The following is a 25,577-nucleotide window of genomic DNA, read 5'->3' as shown; positions in this document are numbered from 1 at the left end:
AATATGCAATTTCTTTTGTTGTTCTCACATTTGAAATTGTTTATAAATGTACTTTCGGCTCAAAAGTGAAGAAAAACAGCATATCACTAAATTGAATGTAGTTCCCTGTCCGATTTTCTGTCCCTAAATGTATGCATTATTTCTCTTTGAGATTGGTTTTAATGTTATATGGAGATTTAGAAGATAGTTTAGATATTTTTGAATACAAATAAGCAACTACAACTGAATATATGAACTCTTAATCAACAAACAGCTTTAGATATGTAACTTCTAACGTTTATAATCTGTATATGTTGCAAAATTGGTAGCGGCGCCGCCACACGAACGGACCGGATCAAAATTCCATCCAGACCAAACCCCCAGATACACGGCTGATTATCCCGCTACGTGAAAATAAAGTAAAAAAAAGCCAGAAATAGCAGGCTTAGACCTCTTGAGGTTGCTGTGCCGATAAAGAAGAAGAACGTATGTTGCGAAACAAGCAGAATAACCTAGCTCACATACATACATTGCATACTTTCTGGCGTTTACATGTTCGATAGTCAATCGACGAGGGGAGACTCCTTAACCCATTATATCCCAGGGTTGCGAGGTTCTGATCCATAATCCATTAAACTTTGTAATGCATTTAGTAATAATTCAAAAATGGTGGACTAACATAGGGCATTGTTTTCGAGTGGTAATCTTCAAACGTCCAAATATTGTTCCAAAATTTAATTTTATTTTATTATCAAATTTATTGATTTTTTTAACTGTACGCATAAACTACATTCTTAAGGCTGTCTCCAATTATTTTATCACAAAATAAAACAACATCAGATCCAGTAAAATGCTAAAGATAATCTTAAATTATAATCTGCTTTTTGTAAAAGTGTAATTTTGCGCATGAAATTGCATACGATGGTAATAGGCTAATCGCGAGGTTTAAGGCAAAATTTGTAACAATTTTCTAACTGTATCCCGCAGTAATGTCATCACAAATAAAACAATATTTAAAATAATTCACAACACATTGATTATTAACAGCAACATCACTACTCCCTTATGGCAACAGTTTATTGAGACGGTTCGCTTTGACTACAAAAACATTCTCATTTTTATCACAAGGTGCATTCAACACACAGCATATTTAGTTAGAAAAATAAACACAAAAAACTACTACCAAGCCTTTGACGTTGATGCCAAGGAAACCGTAGGATTACAAACTCCAAGAGGAGAGCCAGAATCAACCAGATCACAGATATAGCTTGTGATGTATCCGGGACATTAAAAACAACAAATTTTCTTCATCTTGTCCACATGCACACATAAGAGTCGGTGGTTTGGTGTATCCGGCGCCTGGGTCACTTACGACAGCGGTTTTTACTTCCCGAATCCTTTCTTCGTTTTCTTCTTCTCCAGCACGATGATTTCATCGGCAACATTATAAATATCTGCCACAGTCTGCAAATAACGAGAAGCAATAAAACAAAAAGGTTACCCTCCCCCATAAAATATCTCATTCGGGTATCAGCTGATTTTGCAATTGTGATTCAATAGCCACACACTTACATCAGCATCCTTAAGTTTGGTTATTTTGGGATCTTCGTTCCGCACCTGACGCGCCTTCTTTTTCTCCATCAGCGTCTTGTCCAGCTCCTCGCGGAGTCGCGCTTCCTCGGCCGCTTCCAGCTCCGCTTCGGTGGCCTCTTGCTGTTCCAACTCTGCCAGAGCTTCCCTTTCCGATGCTCCATCCTCAGGCTCCTCTGTATCCTTTTTCGACTCTGCACCACTCTCCGGCGCGGCTTGGTCCGAGTCCTGTTCGGCTTCCGATTCATCGCCCGAATCTTTACTCGCCCGCTTCGCAACCTTGATCGCGATCGATGTCTCCAGATCTTCGGGCGAGTCGGCATTGTTCATGGAGATGTAGCCCTCCTCGGGCGAGGAAGACTCCTGGTACTCGTTCACTTCACTCTGGCGCTGCATCTGCCGTTGCTTTCGCATGCCCCTTCGCTGGCGCCGCCGATCACCCTTTCCGCCTTCCATCTCCATGCCCATCCCGGTCCGTTCGTCCTTCATGTCGAAGTCACGCTTCTGAATCGTTCGGCCGAGTTCTTCGCGCTGCAGCATCAACATCGAGCGCAGGTTCATATCGCGGCAAGGGCCCTTCTTCGTCTTCATTCGAAGCAGATTCAGCGAACGATCGTTTTCCTCGATCATGTACAGCTTCTCCTCCTCGAGCAGTGCCTCCCGTTTGGTGCGTCGCTCAATTTCCCGCTCCCGGCTCTGTTCCTCCATCTGCAGGCGCTCCCGTTCCCAGCGGTGACCCTGTTTGATCAATCGTTCAGCATTTTTCTCACGGATCGTTTTCAACTGCGAAAATGCAAAGGAAAAAGTAACCGAAGGATTTTCTTTTGAACAGTTCTTTTTCTCAACCTTCCGTGAACGCACCTTTTCCCGCTTGTTCAGAATGTTGACGTTCGTTTTCTGATTCACCAGAAACACCGAGCTGGTCATCTCCTCCGGTATGCTATCGCCCGCTCCGGACAGGATCAGGTTACGCTCACGCTCGATTTCCTTCGCCTTTGAAGAATGGTAGTACCGGCGGTCCGATAAGCAGTGAAAAACAAAACCCCGTAAAACGAAGAGTTAGTGAAAGCAAAACATAATCAACACGTAGCGAAGCACAACGGTCGCTATATGAGATCTTGGGTATCGTTTTTTTCTGCTAATATTGCTTCAGCCAACATCTTAAACACGCTACCGCCCCATACTGCCTGCCTTTCATTTTCCCTTATGAGACTCAATAAAACACCTTTCGCTTACCAGCACGATACTGTGCAGAGGAATCAAAGACCGAGGACAGTTTTCGAGACCATACTTGCCGTCCAGGATTAGTTGCTTCTGTCGCTGCCATTCTCGGTGCTGGTTCGGTACGAGTGCGAGTGTTTCAGTTTTTCATTACGGTGTACGGGGTTTTGTTTCCCCGAGGTTCGATTGATGTGCGCGTGGTTATGAAGAAATGGATGCCAACGGTGTGCAGCAGTAAGCGAGCCGGTCCAGCCAGGCAATGGATAGATGCGTTGAAGGTGAGTGTACGACCGTGTGTGTGCGGGTTGATGATTATGATTTTGAACACAAGTTTTCATAAGCACAGTGGTGAGAAACAGAAAAGATTAAATTAAATTATAGCTTTATAAAGGTTTATAAATGACAGACGTTTGCAGCAACAGTGATAAAGTAATGCAATTGATAAAACTTATCCGACTGAACACTAACATTTCAAAACCAAACAAAAAGAATGTTGAAGAATGTGACTTTTTGATACATGGAATTTTGTTTATAATAAAAGCTTGCAAATTGTGTTCTTGTATTTTATTTTCACTATAGCATAGACGTGAAAATTTATACTTTAATTTAATTTTATTTGCTAGAATATCTATGAACTGTACTTAAAATCGTGGGTGGTGATTACGACGCATGTTGAAGCATATCGTATATTCCGAATGCTTCTTAGAAAAATGCTGCTTTTATGAAAATAATCTCAACAATCTCGTTAAATGGCCTTATTCCTGTCTTATTCCTTATATTAGCATCCTTTTTCCATTCGAAAATGAATTGTGTTAGAGCGAATGCAATGTTTTTGTAGTTAGCTTAGTAAGTGTCGCGTTTAATGAAATAACTCATCAACAAGCTCTAACTTAATACTAGACAAGGAAACCCATAAGATTTATCACCATGTTCTGACAATCTTAAAACATACGAAGCATAAATTAGTTTAATAATAAATGAAATTAAATAAAAGTTTAATTACATTTCAAATATTATTTCCGTTTATAACATTTGCGATTTGGCAATTCGTACAATCTCATTCACTTTGTCCTAATTGAGTTTGTATTTCAAACTCTATTTATTCCCTTCATTAATGTTTATAGACTTCACTTAAACATATCAAAAAACCATCCGACAAATGTTACCCATTGCAAAGGGGCCTTTACAATTTGCTCGATTGCGAAATGTAATACACTATACCCTAAAGATGCTTCATTTCATGCTCCCGCAAAGATGGCCACCACGACACCCATTCAGGAAACCTACTCAGGTTTCACATAATCTTGAAATATCTACGAACCTGTCGCAATGGGAGCATTCGCACTGAAGCGCTTTCGGTTTCTCTACGTTGCCCGATTGCCGATACGCGAAATGCAGTCACGTATGCAGCCGAGTTCATTGCAAGGATCAGGCTGTGTGTTCAACTTTTACCGGGATGTGCACCAGCGACAGGACAACAAAACAAAAAAAAGCGACAATCCAAAAGTCGTATCAAACTTCACATTCTTCATAAACTTCATGCTCACGAGTGCGTGCGGATGTGCTTTATCCGACACATTGCGGTCGTAAAATGTGTTCGCATCGGTAGCATAAAACGCGCGAACGCAGATTACGATTATGATAATCACATTAAATGCCACATTATCCATATTTCCTAGAGACACTGCTGCAACTGCTCCGTCGTTACCTTGCGGAGTGCTCAAGCTGGTAGCTACACCGTCCAAGCGCTCAGAGAGGACACGTACAGGAAAGACGGCAAAGAAAATCAAACCATTGCTACCCACTCCACAAGTTCCAGCAAAGTTCGAAATAAAAACAGATCTGTGAACATGGCCTCTTAAAAGCGCACACCCGAAAGAAGACACGCAAAAGAAAGCGCTGGGATATCGGTTTACGTCCAACAAGTCTAGACGTGAATAATAATGCTTTTCTTAACCTATGACTGTGCTTACCCTTGACAAAAAAAACTGACGCAAATATTATTTTAACTGCGCTTTTGTTATTTATAGATTGCTTCAAGCACTCAAATATGAGCTACCATCTCGGAAAATAACGTCAAAACCGAGGTCAAACATACTATGATTGGTCCGGATGACTTCAGACACCCACCTTTCTCAGGGCAAACTGTGCCAAACCTGTCAACCGGCTCAGTTTTGAATGTCAACCAATGGGGGAAATGGAGCTATCTCCTCTCATGGTGAAACTTACACTCTCCGTTCGAGCAAACACGTCGGAAAAGGGGCATCATCTTGAACGTCAGGTACACTCTGCCCCTGGACCAATTTCGGGTGTGCTTCATTCGTTCGATGCTTCAATCGGCACCGGAAAGTGACGGGTAGGGACACTTACCAATCCAATCGGATGGCAAACGCTGTTATCAGTAGTATATTAGTGCCAAAAGCTTATCACCAGTACCACTATCGATCTCCCTCCTGTACGCGCCCAGTATCGATAAGCCCACTTGCCAAGGCGATGCATCAACGCCCCGGGCGCAATTTAACATTCATTGGATGGCGAAATTCGAAGTAAAACACCAAACAAACAAACGGAAACGAACTCCAAAGAGACACCTAAACATGCTATCACGTTGGAGGGCAGTGTGCCTAACAACCCTACCGCGATGGCTACCTTGTGTCGAAGGGAGATGGTGCTCTTCTGCCATGATACACTTGTGTGCGGACGTGTGTGTGTGTGCGCGCGTGTGTATGTGTTTGATTTTGGTGTATACCGTGTGTTTTAGTGCTATGTGCGAGGTATCACTCAAAATGGTTATCGATTTCACAAGAAGCACACCTATTCCCACACTGCGCACGTTCTGCACGCGGAACACTTGGACAGCTCAACTGAAGTTCGTACTGAGCACAGTGGCGGATATGCCGGGTCTGTTTTCCTAGTGCGGTTTCTGAGATAATCAGCTCGCAGTCGTGCAAAGATAACAATATTGGACAATTTTCGCTTTTGTTGTTATTTAGGAACAGATTCCATTTCTGTAAACATCCTGCATTGGACAGAAAAAGTTGGCAGACACGACGTAAAAACACATTTACAATGATATTTAAATATAAGCAATGTAAAGGTACTCTATTGGTACTACTTTTAAAGTACACTAAGGATATATTGAAGCTTTCCAACATCAACTTCCCCATCTCATTATAGGATATTGATCATCCTACAGTCAAACAAACTTCCCACTGTAATCAAGGTTATATGTTAATTGCAAACGCGTTGAATTCTACATGGTAAGCGCTGGGAGACAAGCAATGCTAGCAAATTAAATGACTACGAAATGAGATCTGATAATGGTGGAGGTACCCTCACGTACTTCAAACTTTGGGGACTACGTGTTTTCTCTGGTGTATTTGAAGATTGGTGATGTTAGGCACATCACATTGTTTTTGTCTACCTGCGGGAAGGCTCAATTAGCGATGGAGTGTGTGAACCTAACGAGCATAATTAGAACAACTCTTGCAAACCACAGCAACGTGGGTGAGTCCCGCCCCATTTTCCAATACCACAGAGTTCCAATTCCCAAAAAGGCATCCATCATTATCCACAATGGTCCGAACGGTTTGTTCGAATGCACCGGTGCACTTACCTCTCGCTCGCTGATCCGCTTCTCCAGCGTGACATTGTAGTCTTCCTGGATGCGACGCTGCAGCTCCTGCATATATTTGCGATCCGTCAGCCGGACCACATTCGTTCCCATCAACTTCTCCAGTTGCGCGGTTACTCGGGGCAGGTTCACACTGAAACGACCAACGAAACGGCCAAACAGTAGTTTGCACGTGGTGAAAAATTGAGTACCAACAGCACATTTAGCACTAGCGTTAATGGACACATTAATCACGCAAAGCGGAGAATTCGCATCGATCTCTTACACCTTCCAGTACCATCAAACACGTGTACATACTAACCGGGAATAATGGACAACCTCTAACGCAACACTCAGATAATGACACACCTGGCTAAGACCGGGCTAGCGACAACGAATCACTCAATCCGGAAGCTTTGCCGTCCGTTGGCGTACGATGGCGCACTCTGACTAATGCTCCGGTTCCAAACATTGCACGGCTTCAAGCGGCCAACGAAATGCAAAGTGAAGTACGCTAGTTCTGCTGTAGACCTAGGTAAGGGTGGAATACTATTTTCTACCCCTTTTCAACCATCGAGAGCTCTCGATTGCAAGCACGAAAATCGAAACCTGCTGCTGTTGTTTCAAGGAAAAAAAGAACAACACAATCCGTGACAGTCGATCGTGATATTGACGTCTCTTTGGCGCTATAGGGGGCCGAGGTTCGATTTATGTTTCGCTTTCTCGCTTACAAGCGAAAAGAGAAAACCAAAACAACAGCACATCGGGATTTCACAGCAACGAACCCCCTAAAAAAGAACATACCTAACCTGTATGGCGACTCTAGCAATAAGCGCACGTGGAAAATTTGGCAAAACATACCCTCGAATCTTCCCCAAGTCCACGTGGTATGTTTGTGAGCAAACTCGATGATGACAGCATGCTCGGCATCGATGGAGGGAAAAAAGAAATCGATTGCCACCGAGCAGAGAGAGAGAGCTTTACCGATTCAAGGCAAAGGACGTGAAGCCGACCAACCCTAACCGGGTAACGCTAGCGTCCCAACCAACAGCAGGCAACGCAATAATAATCGTGATCATATTTTTACGAGACGCCATAAAAATGGTGGATTTGCTGAAGCGTTCAGGGAAGCTCGGATGAGCCCCACATTTGGGTAGCCGGCACTGGGGAGTGTATATCTTTACGCAAATTGTTGCAAACAACGGGGGTTTTAGTTGCGAATTTTTACACAACTAAACAGAACACACGGTGAAACCAAATGTGCAGTGGGGGAAATGTTTTAAAGTTGATTTTTATGTCGATATGGAAAATTATTATTACCTGTTGGTAAACAGTGTTGTGAATGTAAAAATCATTTCTATTTTAATACATAGAAACATATCCAAACGTTCCAGTTAAACAATTATCTAACGTATAATGAAGCCAAATTATTCAAAACAAAACCATTAAAATCTTATTAATAGATATAAGTGCAATTTAAAATAGATAATGCTAAACCCATTCCACCTGACTGCAAGCAAAGCATCTTAAAATACTATTTAGAATCCGAAACAAGACACATGACGTCAATTACATGTTCTAACATCCAAGTAGCCAAATAAATTTCACATTGCATACTTTTTGGCGTAGAAGAATCTTTAATTCTGCTACTTTTACACAGCGATTTAAAATTGACAATAACTATACGCCCAAATGAAGGCAAAAAAAAACAAAAGATACTTTCAAAGTGCATTCCCCAGAAACTAATTTTCAGCTACATACCTCGAAACCAGTGAAAACAAATCTGGTCCTTAGAGCCTTATTCAATTCATTTCACTTCCATTGCACGCCCCAACAACACCATGCAGGGTGTGAGAAAAAACAATTGCACGTTAATAGCACTCGGACAAAACGTCGCGTGAAAGTGAAGTGACCTCCGCGGTAGCAACGCACTGTACACAACTAGCACCAACAGCGACGGCCCGGTCACGACTGGAAACAAATTAAAATTATACCTAACCGATGGAAGGCTTTTTCTGCCGCCTAGCAACGACATGTCCACCGATAAATGGTAACCATATTTATGAAGGAACGTACGCTTATTCCGTTCAATTAATGTAGCGCTCGTCCAATGGAAGTAGTCCTTTGCGATGCTACCGAATGCCGAAGGTCATGGGAACGGTTGCTGCCCAAGGTTAGGTGAGGCAGAATTTACACAGGGGTAGTCGACAGTTTTCCAGACTAAAGACCTGGCTAAAAGCTCCCGTTCCGAATGGAAAACGATTTCGCCAGTAAACTAACAGCCTTCATCTGCTTCAGCTACCAGCTGGAGGTTGAAGGGTGCGGAATTTCGATTTTCCCTCCAGCAAAGCAATCGTTTGCAGCGAGGACCCCCACTGGAACCATCATATATAAATATAGCTGGACAAAAATCGAATATCGAAGCATCGAATGTACATAAAATTGATAAACACAGTTACCGATGTCGTCCGGAGACGGAACAGTGGAGAACGGTTCGAACAGAACCATCGAAACCACACCCTCGCTCGGCTGCCCTTAGTAAATCGCTTTTCCAACGAACCCCAAAGCAGAATGGAGAAACGATACGGTAGGCTTACAAGAAGATGCATAAAATATTATTCAAACAACCGATGGCAGACCAACCATCCATTGCATTCGCTTGATCGCTGTCCTCAACGGCACATGGATTGAGACATTGCACACCATTCCGATGACTTCGAATCGATGACGTTACCAATTCTAGATGAGAGAGGAATTTAAAGACAATTTTCTGCTCCCAACACCAATGTAACGCAGATCTTTTCACCACCAAGCAAAATGGAACCCATTCACACTGACCCGAATGCTTTGCATTCCACATGGCTTCCCGCAACGGTACGATTTAAGGCTCGAAGTTATCATTGTTTCATTGTGCAAAACTATCCAAACGAAAAAAATAAAACACAAAAATTCCTGTGCATTATCGCGTTATTTTGTAGCCCTTTTTCCGGCACGAACGTTGACATTAGATATTCCACACGCTCGTATCGCTCTTTTTGCTGCACACGTTCACGGCATGCACGCGGGAGCTGCGGTGCATGCGACATGTGAAATAAAGGCAGCTGTTGCAGAGGATATTTTCGGTCGCTCGGTTTTGCGAAGACTTGGGGCAATCGAATGGATGCGCGCTATTCATAGTGATTGTGTGCCACCAGCTGCCACCATTACAGACTATGATTTTAACATACGATGTGCGAAATGATGCCACACGGAAAGTAATTATAATCATACCCTCACAGCTGAATGTGTCATATGTTCTTCTACCATCGCTCAGTTATTTAGTTAAACTGTTATCTAAGACATTGAATCTATGTTCGAAGTTATTAGTTTCGCTAATCTTAAAACAATCTTGAACTTAATTCTTAAACGTTACATAATATTGCATAAACTTTTGAGCTTTTCTTTTTAGTATTTTGAAAATATGCACCTTTACAGGGCAGGAATAAGATTATATTTTTTGATAACACGAATCGAAGGAATAACTAAAGGCTTAAACTTACCATTAAAATAATTATCTTTGTATATTTAGATAATTTAGCTTTAAATTTAATATTTAGAAACTTTGGTAACTCCATAAAGGAAGAAACTCCAAATCGCCGGACCATTTGTTTTGACTGAACATAATCATTAAATTAATGTTTGCAGTTAATTAGTTCAACCATAGTTCATGCATGAATTTTACATATCTGTTTAAAGTACGACCCTCCAAAATGTATTTAACCATATTCCAAGCCTTCAACATTTCAACATTTACAAAAGAACATTCAATGAAAAACTTTTAAAAACCTCGGTCAAACCTGGTACAAGAGCTAATAATAGCTTGTTCTTGGCTTGTTCTCGAGCTGCGACCGAATGGAAGTTCGCGTAGGTCTACTGTGGTGTTAAGAGTCTTGGGGGTATCAAAACATGTTTTATAAATGTGTTCATGCCAACATTCTGACAGTGATTTAGTTTCACATAACCATTTATTGATATTTTTTTATTACAATTGGTACTAAATATTCTGATTGCATTTCCCATACACAATCTCCTTTGTAACGGAACTGATGGAATTTCCTTTTATTACATTTTACATACGTACGTTACACGTGTGTCTTCGAAGATAACTTCTTTTTATTTAACATTGCAATAATTTGCATTTACTTTCAACACAATACAGTGAACTGTCCGTAGCTCTTTAAAGGGTGTTTCAAATAAAACTCAAACCGAATATGATTAAAAAAGTCCAATATGTAAAAATCCAAATATATTAATAAGCAATTTATTATGCTAATAATCAATGTAACCCGTCAAATACAAATCTTATCTCCTTGATGGATGGGTTTCCCATTGATGTCCCTTGGCATCATTTACACCTGACACTCTCAGGGTCCCGACCCAACGTGCCATTAGCAAACGAATGAAAAGGAAGTTAAGCTGTTGGGAAGAAGTTAATCGCATTCCTTCCACCCACATTATGCTATTTCCGTTTGCGTAGGTTTAAACACGACGTACGACACGTTTAACCGAAGTTAACCTATCCGAAGCCATTACTCCCACCGATCGGGAGAAAAGAAGAAAACATGATGTTTTAACTCCCCCCGAGTGCATTTGCTGGACTGAAGAAAAAAAAGCAATTTATTTTCATCAACAGCTGGCACAGGTTGGTGTGGAAAAAGTAGTATCGTCACCGCTTGCACATGCGGCTGACGGAGGTTTATGATTTAACTTCCGGCTTTACTGGTTTTAATTAAAAACTGCATCCGTCGCGCGTTTGAAAATAGCACAGCGAATGATATCGGTATCATACAATATGGGTCATACGCATAATTAACATTCTTCAACAACTAAGTCGCTCATAGGAGGGATGTAGAGAAAATGCAAACAATAATATATAAAGTTAACTTTTACGATAGTTTGTTTATCGTGGTATATTATCATACTACTGCATTCTGCGTTTAATCATCGTAATTCCAATTATCGCTTTTTTCTGTCCACCTCTGGTTGAATTGATTTTCGTTTTCGTAATGCATCCCGACATCCATCGCTTATAAAAGGGAAGGTTTCCGTAACAGGAATGTATAAGCTTTCATCAATTTCACAGCCTCAGGTAAATCTTTTTTTTTTTTTTATTATGCTTTGGAAAACACTTTTTTCCCATCGCCTTCAACGTCCGGAAGCTCAGTAAGCTAATTAATTAATTTCTATTCCACTACTTTGTAGCTGCACCGTGCACTTTGTGACAGCAATAAAATAAGCGAAAATAAAAAAAAATTGTTGCCCAACATTGAGTTGGTAAATGCAAAACGATTAAAAAATATGCTTTCAGTATCGCCTAGACCCATTAGTCATATGCTAGATGAAGTTCATGGATAGTTGGAAAGTCTATAAAGTTATGAACTATCTCTCAGAAAATCAAAACGGATAGCAGAATTTGGTTTCGAAAGTTTCTTATTTCACTGCGCTTCAAACACTTACTCCTGACGTCTCGTTGGTTTGACCGCGAAATTACACTCGCAGAATGTGAAGTCCTCCTCGAGCATCATCTTCTCCAGCTGGTTTTTTGCAACATTTGCTTTCTTCATTTCGAAGCTCGCTCTCAACCATTCACTTGAACACTATCACAAAATTAGATCCAGCTCTTGTTGAGTGGTAACAAACGAAAGTCACAAAGAATTCTCAATTCAATAGAAGAGAGATTCTATTTGGACACCCTTTAAGTTTCAACAAATCCTTATTTGCCCTGCCATTAGATCCAAACTCCACACTTTCTTGTATTCTCTACCACACATCGTACAAGATAAAAAGCTTCCTTCAAACAAACACATTCACTCGGTGTATCACAACCACTTCCGCTCATCAATTAGTGCTTCAGGTGGTCAGGTCGTTATATCCTGTCTCGCTTCTCCTGTCAGCTGTTTCGGGGACATAATACTGGCAGGTTCACTCGCGTGGCCACGTCCATTCAATGTACCATATATATGTACCAAATTCTTTCTAAAGGCAACAAAGCAACGCACACTACGTCCAACCGTCCAGGACTCTGGTGCCAAACTGTCAAAAACCGAATCTTTACCACCATCCAAGCGCCATTGACGCCTCGTTTTTGTTCTCACCTCGTCTAGGATCATAAACACACACAACCACACACACACACACGCCAACAACATCCTCAAGTCCTAGACCTCTGTCGAAGGTCCTCCCACCGGAATGGATGCCGTGCTGATGGGTAGTTGACGTGAGGAAAACTAATTCAACACCGCAACAAGGCAACAAAAAGGCCAAAACGAGTGGAGACGAAATAAATAAAATATCCTATTCGACCGGCGGGAAGGAACTAACGGCAGGCAGCGTGGAAAGGGCGGAAAACAAAACAAACAAATAGACGAAAAGCCCAGGCTGAAGAAACGTAAACCGAAAACGCGAATCATAAAACGAGGCTCATCGGTTTGGGATTGCGTTTGGATAGAGCTACACAAGAAAACGGAAAAGAATGTATCACAATGAGCGGATGAAGGGTGAGAAGCGGGACAGCGGGAAAAACTCGACCAGAATCAATTTGGCACCAGGTTTTGCCAGCCCGTTCTAAACGCGTTTCGTGAGGAGCTCGACCCTTAATGGGTCACACGAACCGTTTGCCTGTTAGAATCCAATCTGATAATCTAAACGCTCGGAGTGTAGAGCGACTGCCAGTGGTGGGGTTCCTGTTTTCTTGCCGCTCCCCTCCCCAAAAATGAACGACGGGTGAAGATAACAAAGTATCTAGCACCCTTGTTTCAAGGGCGGATCAGGACTGGAGCTCTGTTACGAAGGTGAATACTGTCCGCCACGGCGAAGCAGGTGGGCTAAATGTGAATGGTTAGAGAAATAAACAAGACATAAATTCACTTTTCGCCTAGTCGAACGGTAAAGCACTACCTTCCTTCCTTCAGGAGTTCTGGGGTGGCACGAGGTTCGTGGTAGCTATATCAGATGGTGATGGCTCGCGCATCTGTAACCGTGTTGTGCCTGCAGAGGTGCCGAACATCAGCCCGATGAGGTGCCGCTCCTGATTTATGACAGTTTGACACAATAAAATAGAGGAACCTCGAGCTGGTAACGACGTAATCAAGGTCAAGAGTGGGGGCATTCTATGTTTTAGTTTGTGTCTCAGATACTGAGGAGAGTATTATATTTATTGAATAACTTACGAAAAGTGTTTTTTTTTGCGCAATGTTCTTGTTCTTGAATCCTCGCGCACCCTGAAAAAGTATCTCGCTTCAAGGGTTGGAGTTTCAGTGTCAATATCAACAACTAGCTGCCTTTGGACACTGTTTAATCGCTCAATGAATTGCGCTTGATTAAATCGTACATCTCGCTAGCCAATTCGGGTGCCCTATCAATGAATGACAGTTCCAGAAATGCATCATCTCCCGTAAGCATGCAATCAATTGGTGTAAACCGCTTGTAAGCTATCGTCCGCAATATCTCTTCCATAAATCATTCCCATCTGTTCGGCCCTATATTTCCCATCGTCAGCCACACCAGCACGTGGTCGCTGGAAGGTAAATCCGTTTGCTATAGGCTTTTCGCTTTAGTACACAGTGCAACCCTATAGTGCAATGGTCGGCCAACATACCATTTCTCCCACGTTTCAATCGCCAACACCAAAACGCGATACTCTCAACAAAGCGGAAATCCCACCGTACCCCGACGAACATTGCAACATTGTGCCCGCGCTGTGTGTGCCGTGGGTACCACTCAGGGGAGGATACATTTTCGTTCGAATCAAATCAATCACGAACGGCAAACTACAAGCTTTTATGGCCGTAAGCTCGGCCCTACCAACCGGAACTTACTGGTGTAATCAGTGCCGGATACCGCACACCGTGGTTCGATAGCTTACTGCACCCAAGACGGGCAAACCAATGTCAAGGACGTCACGGATGGCTTTAAGACGATCGTGTCTGCGGAGCCCCTTGTGATAATAGACTGAGCTCAAAACTTTGTCCAGGCCACGCGTTGAAGCCCACAAACATCAAGCACGGTGAAACATCATCTATCCCGGGCCCAATAAATCCAATTTCCATCAGCAGCATGTCAAAACTTATTCTTGTCACCACACCATCCGATGGTGCTTGGCTGTGTTCTTGGCAGGTACACGCCTAATTTGGGCGATTTTCCTTGTTTTTTTTTTATGGTTATGTGCCATAACTAACGAGGTATACTAGCTGATTGTGCGAAAGAAGTAAGAAACTTTATTTTATGTTGCCTACACACGGAATGCGCATACAATTCGCTAAAGTTTGACGAAACAACTGTTTCGTGTTGTAAATCTCGAAAAAGAAAACAAAACATCCCATTTTCAACGACTTCTTCAGCATTCAGGGTAAAATTAGGTGTTGATGAGGTTCCGGTGCCTAATGTCTATAATGTAGTTCATGCGATTCAGGCTGTTTGAGATATTATTAAAATATTTGATGAAAAAGACTCATAATATATAACTCGTGAAATATATAAGCCCATTACTCTCATCAAGTAAATAAGACGACATTATCGATAGGTTAAAAGCGCCTAAAGGTATGCAAATATTGAAGTACGGGTCTAAGGATAACTGAACTCTGAGAAAAAGTTGGCATGTTTTGGTGAGGAGCAATAAGTGATTACAAAAAAACAAAAATTTCCAATGCATAAATCATGTACAAATATGATTGCAATTGTTGCATCTAAATATTGAACCTTAATTGCAAAGAAAAATTAAAAAAAAACACCAGATACATTTAAAATTAAATAGTATCCTCAACACAAGTATAAACTATTCGCAAGATAAAATAGGTTTTTTTTTTTACTTTCAACATAATAAATTTAAAGGAGGCATATTTTGGGAAAAAATATTTAGTAATTAAAACTGTCCTAATTCGAATGAAAATATGCTCACCGTGAATGTAACGTGCGATTCGAGCTAGGTGCTCGAAAAGTTTTTACCATCTGCTCGAAAGCCTTCATTTTATAGCAACTGTTTCGAGTTTATAGCACCATACGTTTAGCCAACAAAAAAAAAGGCAGCTCAACATATCACACTACATTTGAATGGTTTTTTGGTAAATTTGATTTTCACTTATGCTTTTTTTTATTATAAAAAAATGCCTCATATAAGTATACCAGCAACTTATGCTGCTGTTTCATAAAGTGCAAGTTGAGCAATAATTTAATTTTGTTGCAGTCCCTAAAATCATGCCAATGCCAATGTGTTAAGAAATAAATAGTGAATAATGTATTTAAAAAAAATAGTCTACCTTTGTCGAATCATATTCACCTGTATTCAATCTTTGGCCCCAAGTACTCGACCGGTAGCACTTCCACGTCGTACAGTTGGCGAAGCTTTGATTTACGGAAGCGAACCTTTTTGCGACTTCCTCCATTACGTCCGACCGTCGCGTTACCGGCATTGGCACCCCCGTTGCCAGTTGCATCCCCGTTAAAACCACCGTCCTGGTCGGAGTGAATCAGCTGATTGCCGCTCGGGAAAATCGATGGCAAACTGGAAGTTCTGCCAGGGAGGCCGCTGAACCCGTCACTACCATAGTTTGCGGCATCGTCACTGTCGTAAGAAACTGAGTATGAGTATTTTATGTTTTTTTTTTTTCTAAAAATGTCGTTTGTAAATGAAAATTTGTTATGTAAAGCTGCAGAAATAATGAGTTATTCAAAAGTAGGGTTATTAAAAATGATGTTAAAGTTCTCTAAATAATATATTTCATTTCTTCCATGGTACCCAAGGTTGCTAAGGTTGGATGAAATATTGATAAATTTATTGAAGTTATCGTTTCAATAAGGGTTCATTAAACTAAGCGAACAAGATAATAAAAATACCGCAAGCAATCAATGGTGTTTAAACTTGCACCTGCTTTTCATTTGCTTAAGTCCACAGTAATCCTTCCTGAGTAGTCCTTTAGTCGAGCAAACGGTTGTAATCACCAAACAGGTTGGCATATGCTTAAGATGGTGGCGATAGGTAACGCATCTACTTGTTGCTATTTGGAGTCAGTTTACCCGCAAGAAGCTGGTAGCTTCGAGCTGGCACAAATTTCTTCCCGGTTCGCTCGCCCACACCAAGGCATGACGTTTGTCTGCTACTGCCAATCGAAGCTAACACAGCAGACGACGCATACATCTCACTTTATTGCGATTATCATACCCATAACATATCCGCACACTTAACGGCCCCAATATCTTCCAATGTCACGAAATATCGACAAAATATAGAGCGGCGGTGTGTTTCCCATGCCGGGTTTTGCCGGTTTCGACACGAATTTGTGGTACCTGCCACAGTGCAAGAACGTGATAAAAGGACCTGGTGGTGGGCACTTGGTTGGCAACAATCACCCAACACAGCGTAATAATGCTCTCCCGCTTCTTTGGCCTGGAAATCTGAAGGAAAGTCAATCAAAACCGTGCACCAAGGCGACAACCACGGAACAGCAGTTGGTAGCGTTTCTGAAGGACACTGGAAATGGCTCGAACTACAGCGCACCCATCTCGATGGTACGCACATCATCGGCATATGTGCTTCACTCGGAGGTCACAGCCCGGGTTAGGACTGTATTTTTGCATTTGCATATTTTGCGCATTGTGCTGTTGGCAAATGGCCGTGCCAAGGCGCTAAACAGAGAAACACCCGACCAAGTCCCGCACTCCTGACGCTGACATCGAGGATGTGCCCGCCGGATATACGACCCTTTGAAGGGCTTAACATCGTGTCTCTTTTATTTATTCGTGCTCGGTTGCGTGCCGATGGACAGTTGATTATGCAGTTTTCTATCATAAGTGCTTCAGTAAACTCCCTTCAGTTCAGGTAAGATTAGAACCGCAAGAACTACTTCGGATGATTGATTCCTGTGTGAAAGCTAAATTGAACGTTCCCGATCCATTCCATACTATGTTTGCAATAATGCACGCAATTACCCACGCAGCAGTAGTCTTCAGAGCCCTCAAGAGCCTTCGGCTGCATCGCAATGACACACATATGTTCGCATTTGGCATCACCTGTCTTACAGCAAACACTCCTACAACCTTCGTGCAACAACAACACAATATTGAGCCGTTGCATCGTACTACGCTCGTTGCACTTGCACAGAGCCGTAGAGCCGGTTGTACTGCCACGGCAAATAGGTATGGCATGTTTTAGGTCAATGCTCCTGTTCGAGTGTGAGTCGTAAGTCCTTAATAATATGAAACAGGCTATCAATATCAAGGGCGGTAAAATTTGTATGGAACATATTTCTCATTTAAATATAGGAAAACATACATGCGAAATAATGTGGAGCTTATTGCTGATAAATTTAACACATATTCAAACAATTATGTGTTGTATTAATTCTTCTTCGGAATTTTGAACCGTGAACAAAGATTTTGTATGTTATTTGTATCTACACACCTTATATGTGACATAAGCATATTAGTATCTTTAGTTATTTGCTACTGGGGAATGTTAATTGTGCGTGCTCCTGTTTGTATGCAATTTATACTACAAATCACAAATATGCTCTCTAACATAAAGCACCATTTGCATACATTGAGGCGTAGTAAACATTGAAATGAAAATTCACCGTTGTGTACCTTATACACCTTCTTTATGTTGCATCTTTATCAAAATATAAACCTAATACAATTTCAAAAAGAAAATGAAGCATATCCAACGGAAAAAGATTATTTCACGGCACTGGACAATCGAATAGACGCGAAAACCATGAAAGATCTTTGGGGGACTTCCGAAACTTTTTTGAAGTGGATTGCATTTTTACTGGGCATTTTTACATTTTTTTTTACTGCAGCTACAAAGCTTGTACTTCATGTAACAAAATGATTGTTTTTGGAAATTCTAGCAAAACAATATCTTGATCACGTCGTTGATTGGCACAAACAAGTGTTTACATGTGTCTTTCATTTGCTATATAAATGTCCGTTAAAGTTCACTGTCTTGACTGACAGATAAAACCTTCGTACCTAAGTCACCTGCCATCACATCACACATGGCAATGAATGTCTTTGCCAAATGGTAGAGAAAAGTTTTTAGTAACATTCGTTGCACTTTTTTAACTTACCCCGTACCGGTCGCTTTGCGCACCCCGGCATAAGCCGAAAGCCATCCGGCAACCTTTAGCGAATCCTGCCCGCTCTGCTTCTGTGCTTCGCGCCCCAACAGCTGATCGATCGTACCCCAAAAACTGTTTGCATTCATCATCCAGCAGCTTACTCACTATTGCACCACATTCAAACTCATCTTACACCGACTGGGCAGGCTGTTTGGTTCACTGTCGCCCATCAATCAACACGCAGGACACGAACGAATCCTGCTCTAGTTCTCGCCATTAGTGGGTTTTAGCACTCGCTCTCATTTCCGTGCCATAACGAACGTTGACACTGCAAACCCAACCCGTCATAGCGACCATGCGACGGTATCAATAAATCATCGATAATTAATTTTTCAATCCGATGGACACGATGGGTGGACGTGACGGTTCTTTGTTTGCGTCGTGGTGAGTGGTTTTATGGAAAAGCTTCCATCATTACATGCTGGGCGAGAGCTTGAACAAGAGTGCCAATAAATTGGAGAGGCGTTGTTGGTGACCGCCGAGTCGGTCAACATTGTTACTGTTCGCACTGGGTAGGGTCATTTACATGGTGAACGTGACAGTAGCTTCCAGAACGATTATAATTCATTTAACTGTAGGATAAATCACGCAAGTCGTGTACAATGTTTCATTCAGCTGGTGAACATCTAAACCCCTTTTGCTCACACATCACGACCGTGATTTCAATAAATGAATCTTCCACACTTCCCGTTTCCATTCGCATAGATGCACTTAAGATCAATGGCATTTTCCACCTAATTTTGCACCCATTCTACGCCCGAGTTCTAGATACGTGCAGCGAAAGCGATTCTCGCACGCGAAACCGTCACACCTCACCGATTCACGTTGCCATCCAAACTGAGGCTCGATCGAACCGAAACCATCGCCCCCGGTAGCGTCGGTGAAGAAAAACTCCGACTGATTCCGGCTGTTGTTTTCCCACCCAAAAGCGTCACCCTTTCCTTTCCCGTGCAATCTCTGCCATCCCACGACAGCCATGCCATAACCGAAGCACTGCGCGACCTACCTGGCGAAAACCCGGCTTCGGGTGAATTTTCCGAAACAACGGCAATAGGAAAAACCCCCGACGAAATACATCCGAATTGGAGGTATGCTTTGCACGGTCTTTACTTGGGCCCACCATAACGATTTTCAAAGCCAGAAAAAAACGCAACCACACACACTTCGCACCGGATACCGGAGGATGGACCGACGATACACCAGCACTAAGCCTTCCAACCAGGTGCGGAGTGGAAGACGGTGCTTGATTTTGCATCAGCCGTAAAGGTGCTCACGTTTTACTATAGCGCGCTAGACATCGCGCTATAGCGCTGCGTCGTAGTGGTGATGTAAAATATTCAACAAACGTATGAGGTCCACGTATGAAGCATTTGGCGATAGAAAGTAAACAAGGCATTTTTGGGGGAGGAAAAATCGTTGGAAAACAACCCCTCCTTGCCAAAAACTATTCACACATGACTGCAGAAATAAACAAGGTTGAATGCTAAGGAGAATGCTTTGTGTTAGAAAGGACAAAGAAGCAGACATAAAGTAGACACTAATATTTGCTTTGGCTTGATAGATTTGTTGTGGCAGAATATATTGACCCTGATGATAATTGAATTTTAGACGAAGAAATGTGATCCAAGTAAAAAACAACTCCATGCTTGTAGAAATAACCCAAAAATTGTAGTAATTCAGTTCATGAAAATTCAAATTTAAAATACTTTTAAGAACATTCTTGCCATGGTTGAGCTACGTTACTCAGCTCAAAACCACATCCTAATTCTATACCCAACATTGAAGTACTCCATTACCTATTAAAATTAAATTATTTTAATATTTGATAAACATTCTCTATCTTTCCGAAATGTACATCTTGTCTTTAAAGTTGGTAAAAACACCTCCAAACAATGGTTACAATCAAGTAAATAATGAAGCCATCCTCAACGAATTTTCGATTAGGGCGGAGAACAAGTTGGTTCTCGCGGACGTTACTCTTTTTGGCGCGATGACTCGCCCTAACTTTAATCAAGCTGTCAGTTTTCGGTGGGTGGCCCACTTTTCCAGGACCTTTCCATCGCGAAAAAGGGATTGAACCCGAATGACACGAAATAAAAGGAAGGAACAGAGTTGTTTCCGTTAAAAAAAAAAATGGCTACAGAAGCCGGAGATATCCGGCAGTGTCACGCAATCGGATTACTTCACCATGCTCGATTGCTCCACTTACAGGCGCTTCGGATTGGAATGCATTAAAATACTTTCCCGAACAAAGGGGTTGCAGAATGGTGGAATGTACAATCACCTCAACCCTTGTTGGAAGTTAGTCTACTGCCAGGACACTCATCCCCAAGGCGCCAAGTAATCGTGTGAAGACGGCAAAAAAAAATCACCACTACTCACGCATAGATAACACTTGGCCGTTCCCACCAGCGGTCTTTGGTGTCAATGTCGCCGTTCTGGAAAATGGGAAAAAAAGGGAAGCATCAGGTTATGAGAACCACACCGCTATTCGAATCCAAAGAGGGTTGAGGGTTGAGGACAACAAATTTAACAACTTGTCGTTACTACCCCGTCGGTTCTGCCTTACCGAAGAATCCATCACGCTCTGTCCCGGTCGGTTCTTTGTTGTTCTACTATGTCACACGTGTAGACACGACGTACGTAGTGCGAACTGAGCTATATTATCGGGAACGTAAACACTATAATTTCCGCCAAAGCTGTACACTAAACCATCGAAAAACAACCGCACAAATTACTCGAGCGCTTAACACTGGGTACCTTCCGCGGTGTAAAAACAACAAAAATTTGACATTTATGACACCGGGCTGGGAAAGGAAATTTATTATTATCACTCAATGTGTACTGCGATCGATGCGAAACAACGCTTACTCGGGTAGGTACATGTCGACCGTGCCACCCTACTCTTGTTGTACCCTTCTCTTTGCTGGGGGTTGTCTTGGCTGATCACTTCACTCAAATTAAGCGATCTCATTTGCAATGCCAATCGAGGGCATGGCGTTTGAGGATCGCTTGCGAATGATGTAGCGAGGGATTGGCAGAAAAAAATGGTTTATGGTCAGCTAATTGGTGTCTAGCCGTGTGGCTGTGGGATGAAATAGAGCTATACACTACACTCTATTGATAAGTGATTTGTCATTTGTGACCGATGGAATTGAAAGCCTTGGTTAGATTTATAGTTTGGTACGTTGCTTTTAGGGTACGATTATGTCCACAGCGAGTCGTACAAGGTGTCTTAGGGTAGCGAGATTATTCGTATTTCATCTATTATCTCCAAGGAGCGACGAACAATAGCGATAAGGTGAGGCCCATTTTTCATCTCCTATTTTAACAATTTGATCAATAATCCTCCATTTGTATCTAAACGGAATTTATCTCGTCCAAATCATGCTCGTCAAAATCTCCCCTTCTCGAGCCGCCTTACGATCATTATCAAAAACATTGACTAGACTACTCTGAATCCCATTCAGATTCAGGCATCAAGTGTTTCGTCGACAGTATTGCGACACTTCTAAAATGTCTCGAGCTGGCTTCTAAAGATTCTATCTCGCACCACTACATTCCCCTCCCACACTCGACCCAGCTGAATCTAGTACGATTTCCTACACTTTAATATGCTTCATTACTACCAGCAAACGGAGGCCAAGCAGCATTCGAACGATTGACGGCTAGCTAACCGGGTCTAAGTGCTCTGCTTTAAGACGCTAAATCTTCCGATCGGAGATCAGAGCAACCGATTCCAAACCCATCCCGAGCGTTAACCAAGGAATGCTGGTATTGCTGCTGCTAGGTCGATTCATTACTCGGCCCCTGACGGTTGGGCGAGTCTCTCGCGGTTGTAGAAAGGCGGCAGTAACCTTGATTCAGTTACTGCCATTTATATGTTTATTTATTTTTTCTCTCTGTTCGTTTTGTGTGTTTTTTTTTTCCTTCTTGCTCGATCGCTGTTTCTTCGGGCTTGGGTGCTGTGTTGCCTTTTTGCAGAAAGACTACCGGAAAGGAAAAAAATCGTACGGAGCTGCCCCTAAACGGGCATTTAGTGTGTAGTGGGATGCAATACAGGAATGTAAAGGCCTTCGTGGACGATAGCAATGTACAATCCTGAATATTTTAATATTATTTATTTTATTTAATTGTTGGCAGATATTTTGATTTCTAATTTCTAACACATTCTAAAATTTATTCGTTTTGATTAAAAATAACAATATGCATTATTGCATTCTTCTGCACGCATCGTAACCTTCGCCTATTAAACTGTCAAAGGAATTTACTAATACTAGTGACGTAAGATCAACATTAGTAAAATCTACTAGTAGATTCTATTTTAAAAGCCTGGAAGAAATTATCTGCAAATAAATTACTATAATAAATTTAAAAACTATTTTTACTCTTTTTTGTCACAATTGCGCTAGGTTATGCCGCATTTCAAGCGTCAGTTTTGATTCTGTACGACAGATACGGAGCACGCGTATGCGAGCACCTACACACCATGTGCACGTATAGATCTACCGCCTATCGTGTAAAGCTCAATCGCCTTACCGGTTTCGGTACCAATAATAGTAATCGACGAAAAAGTTCACCCTCCCCTGCTGAGGCGAAGACTTCATATCCGGCAAGCCGGTGGTAAAGAAATAAGGGCGCAAGTGCTTATGGGAAGCATGTGGTAGCTAGAAACATGTTCTGATGGTTGAGCTCGTACGATCGATTTTACCGAGGGTTACGGATCGAATGCTTCTATTCTTGTTTGCGATCGCGAGGTGTGCTGAAACGAAACCGAGAGGGCACACACATACAGCACAACAGCAGTGGACAAAGGCTCCTAGCGTGCCACAGATCCAGAGCGATCGCTGGACAATGGACGGTCCAAGAAGGGAAAACTTGTTTCGATCGTTTCGAAGCAGGTCCACTGCTAGCCTGTTCCTCGAGCAATTCCCAACGCCGGCACGAAGTAATTGGAGAGATCAAATGCTGCCCAGGTGCCGGGTTGTGTGGTGCTGCAAGTGCTCCTGGGGGTTCTGTTAAGTCGCAATTGGTGCTTCGTTACTGGTGGGTCCTTGCAAAGGTGGACCAGTATTGCAACAGCATCTGGGACATTATTGGTTCCAGCCGCATTAAGTAATCCACTGATTAAACAATCCTACCCGCATGGGTTCTTGCACGATCTGAATAAGGAAACTGGAATCTTGGACACTTTGGCGACACCTTCGCACTGTCGTCATGGTCCGTGTAGACGTATGCAGCAAAAATTCTCCTCCTAATCGCGTCACCGCACGTTACACAACGGAATTCCAATCCACGGATATCCGTTTGCCGTGACAGCGGTGTGCGAGTTGATAAATAAAGATAACGATGATTAAATTAACTTTAAACGCACACCTTCATCCATTCACCCATTACGCCATTGACGGAACATTACCAGCACGTGCTACTCGCGAACTGTTATTGCTCGATAACGATTTCGAATCAATCTCGTTTGACAAGGCTTTCCTCATCCGTTAGACGAAGGAAATCCTACCGAAAGAAAACATCCACTTCTAGCTCTCCGGTCCACTACCACTTCCGCGTATGTTCCGTTTCTTAACCGCGTGTGGAATCGACCGAAACTTGAACGAGAGCAATGCACATAAAGAGTCACCAGAGGTTTTCACCGTGTGCTTCGGTGACTACCGATGGTACGACCTAGAAAGTGACCATTAACCGTCAACCATCGATACCATGATGACCTTCCACCGGTGGTGTGCTTCCACAACACACACCACGGGGCATGTCACGTGCGATGGCTCTAGTGTATTTCACAATTTTCCAATCGGTGTGAAAACGGTCCAACCGACCGTCATATAAATCTGATCGTTCATTGATTTTTCCAATCAAACTGCGTCGGAACGGTGCCGGAGTGACTTTGTGTGGAGAGTTTTCTTGTGCAGGTGTGATCGCTATCAACACATCATGAAGGTATAGTGAAGCGTGCTAAAAAAAGTAACGTGTGATAGTGTAACCGAAAATTAGAACAACATGTCATCTCTCCAGTTTCTGATAGCCGTGGTGTCAGTGCTGACACTTTCCAGTGCTCAGCAGCAGCTGATTGATCCGTACCTGAATGAAGGTTTCCTACAGTACAACGATTGGCAACCCATTACCGGTCCGAATGTGCCCTATCCTTATGCCGTTCCACAGTTCCTGCCTGCCCAGCAGTTCCCCTTCGTTCAGCAAGTTCCCGTCGCACAGCTTCCACCAGTTCCCGTACCCTTCCCGGCACAGCTCCCTCTGCCAATCGCCCAACCTGGACAGTATCCTTACCAGCTGCAACTTCCGGTACCACCCCAGCAACAGCAACTGCTTCCAGGTGTAGCAGTGCCTCCGTTCGGCAATACGCCACAGCTACCAGCGCAGGTTCAGCTCGTACGCCACGGACTTCCGCATTCGGATGCGGCTGCCGTTTCGTATTCCTCGCTGCACTATTCCGGCAATAATTCCCAACCACCCAACCAACTCCCGACACCTCCAGTTGTCAGTGTAAACCAAACACCCTCGAACAGCGTAAATGGTGCCGCAGCCGTCCCAGTAGCACCCAGCGCCAAGGTGGCAGTAGTAAAGGACATTGCCACCTTCGGCACAGAGTACGGTACCGGTGCGGACAAGGCTCCCGTCGCGAGGTACGAAGCCATTAACGCCGGTTCGGTCCATGTTGCACCGCTGCCGGGACACACCGTCGACCAGAAGCTGATAGCGCCCGGTACCACCGAACAGAAGCTGTAGCGGGACAAGGCTTTAGCGTTTTATCGTATCCATAAATCGGTTCATGGTTCCATCGTAAACGAAATTAATCTTGTTGCACTACTCTAAAGAAAAAAAAAATACATCGTAATAAAATTAACAGTAAGATCATGACGCTCTTCTTCTAGCTTACTTTTTGCGAATAGTATTTTATGATCTTTGAAATGTTTGGTCCAAGCTTTACAGCTTATTAGCTTAAGTTATCAGATTTATGGTCCTACGAACTTCTTGTTACGCTTTTTAAATCT

The 25,577-nt window shown here is 42.6% G+C and overlaps 2 protein-coding genes across 2 annotated transcripts; one reads left to right on the top strand and one right to left on the bottom strand.

Annotated features, from left to right (window-relative positions):
- Positions 1-1,362: 1,362 nt before the first annotated feature.
- Positions 1,363-18,641, bottom strand: LOC128713663 (calponin homology domain-containing protein DDB_G0272472). Its single transcript, XM_053808526.1, has 7 exons — positions 18,505-18,641; positions 15,717-16,001; positions 6,407-6,557; positions 2,806-2,904; positions 2,431-2,562; positions 1,552-2,352; positions 1,363-1,443 (listed from the first exon to the last, which is right to left on the bottom strand). The coding sequence occupies exons 1-7, from the start codon at positions 18,639-18,641 to the stop codon at positions 1,363-1,365; spliced, it is 1,686 nt and encodes a 561-aa protein (XP_053664501.1).
- Positions 18,642-24,567: 5,926 nt separating this feature from the next.
- LOC128710914 (histone acetyltransferase p300-like) lies at positions 24,568-25,311 on the top strand. Its single transcript, XM_053805777.1, has one exon. It carries the CDS (start codon positions 24,568-24,570, stop codon positions 25,309-25,311), a length of 744 nt encoding a protein of 247 aa, XP_053661752.1.
- Positions 25,312-25,577: the final 266 nt, after the last annotated feature.

Source organism: Anopheles marshallii, chromosome 3 (genome assembly GCF_943734725.1).
Source record: "Anopheles marshallii chromosome 3, idAnoMarsDA_429_01, whole genome shotgun sequence".
Classification (NCBI taxonomy): Eukaryota; Metazoa; Arthropoda; class Insecta; order Diptera; family Culicidae; genus Anopheles; species Anopheles marshallii.
This window is presented reverse-complemented; position numbering and strand designations above follow the sequence as displayed.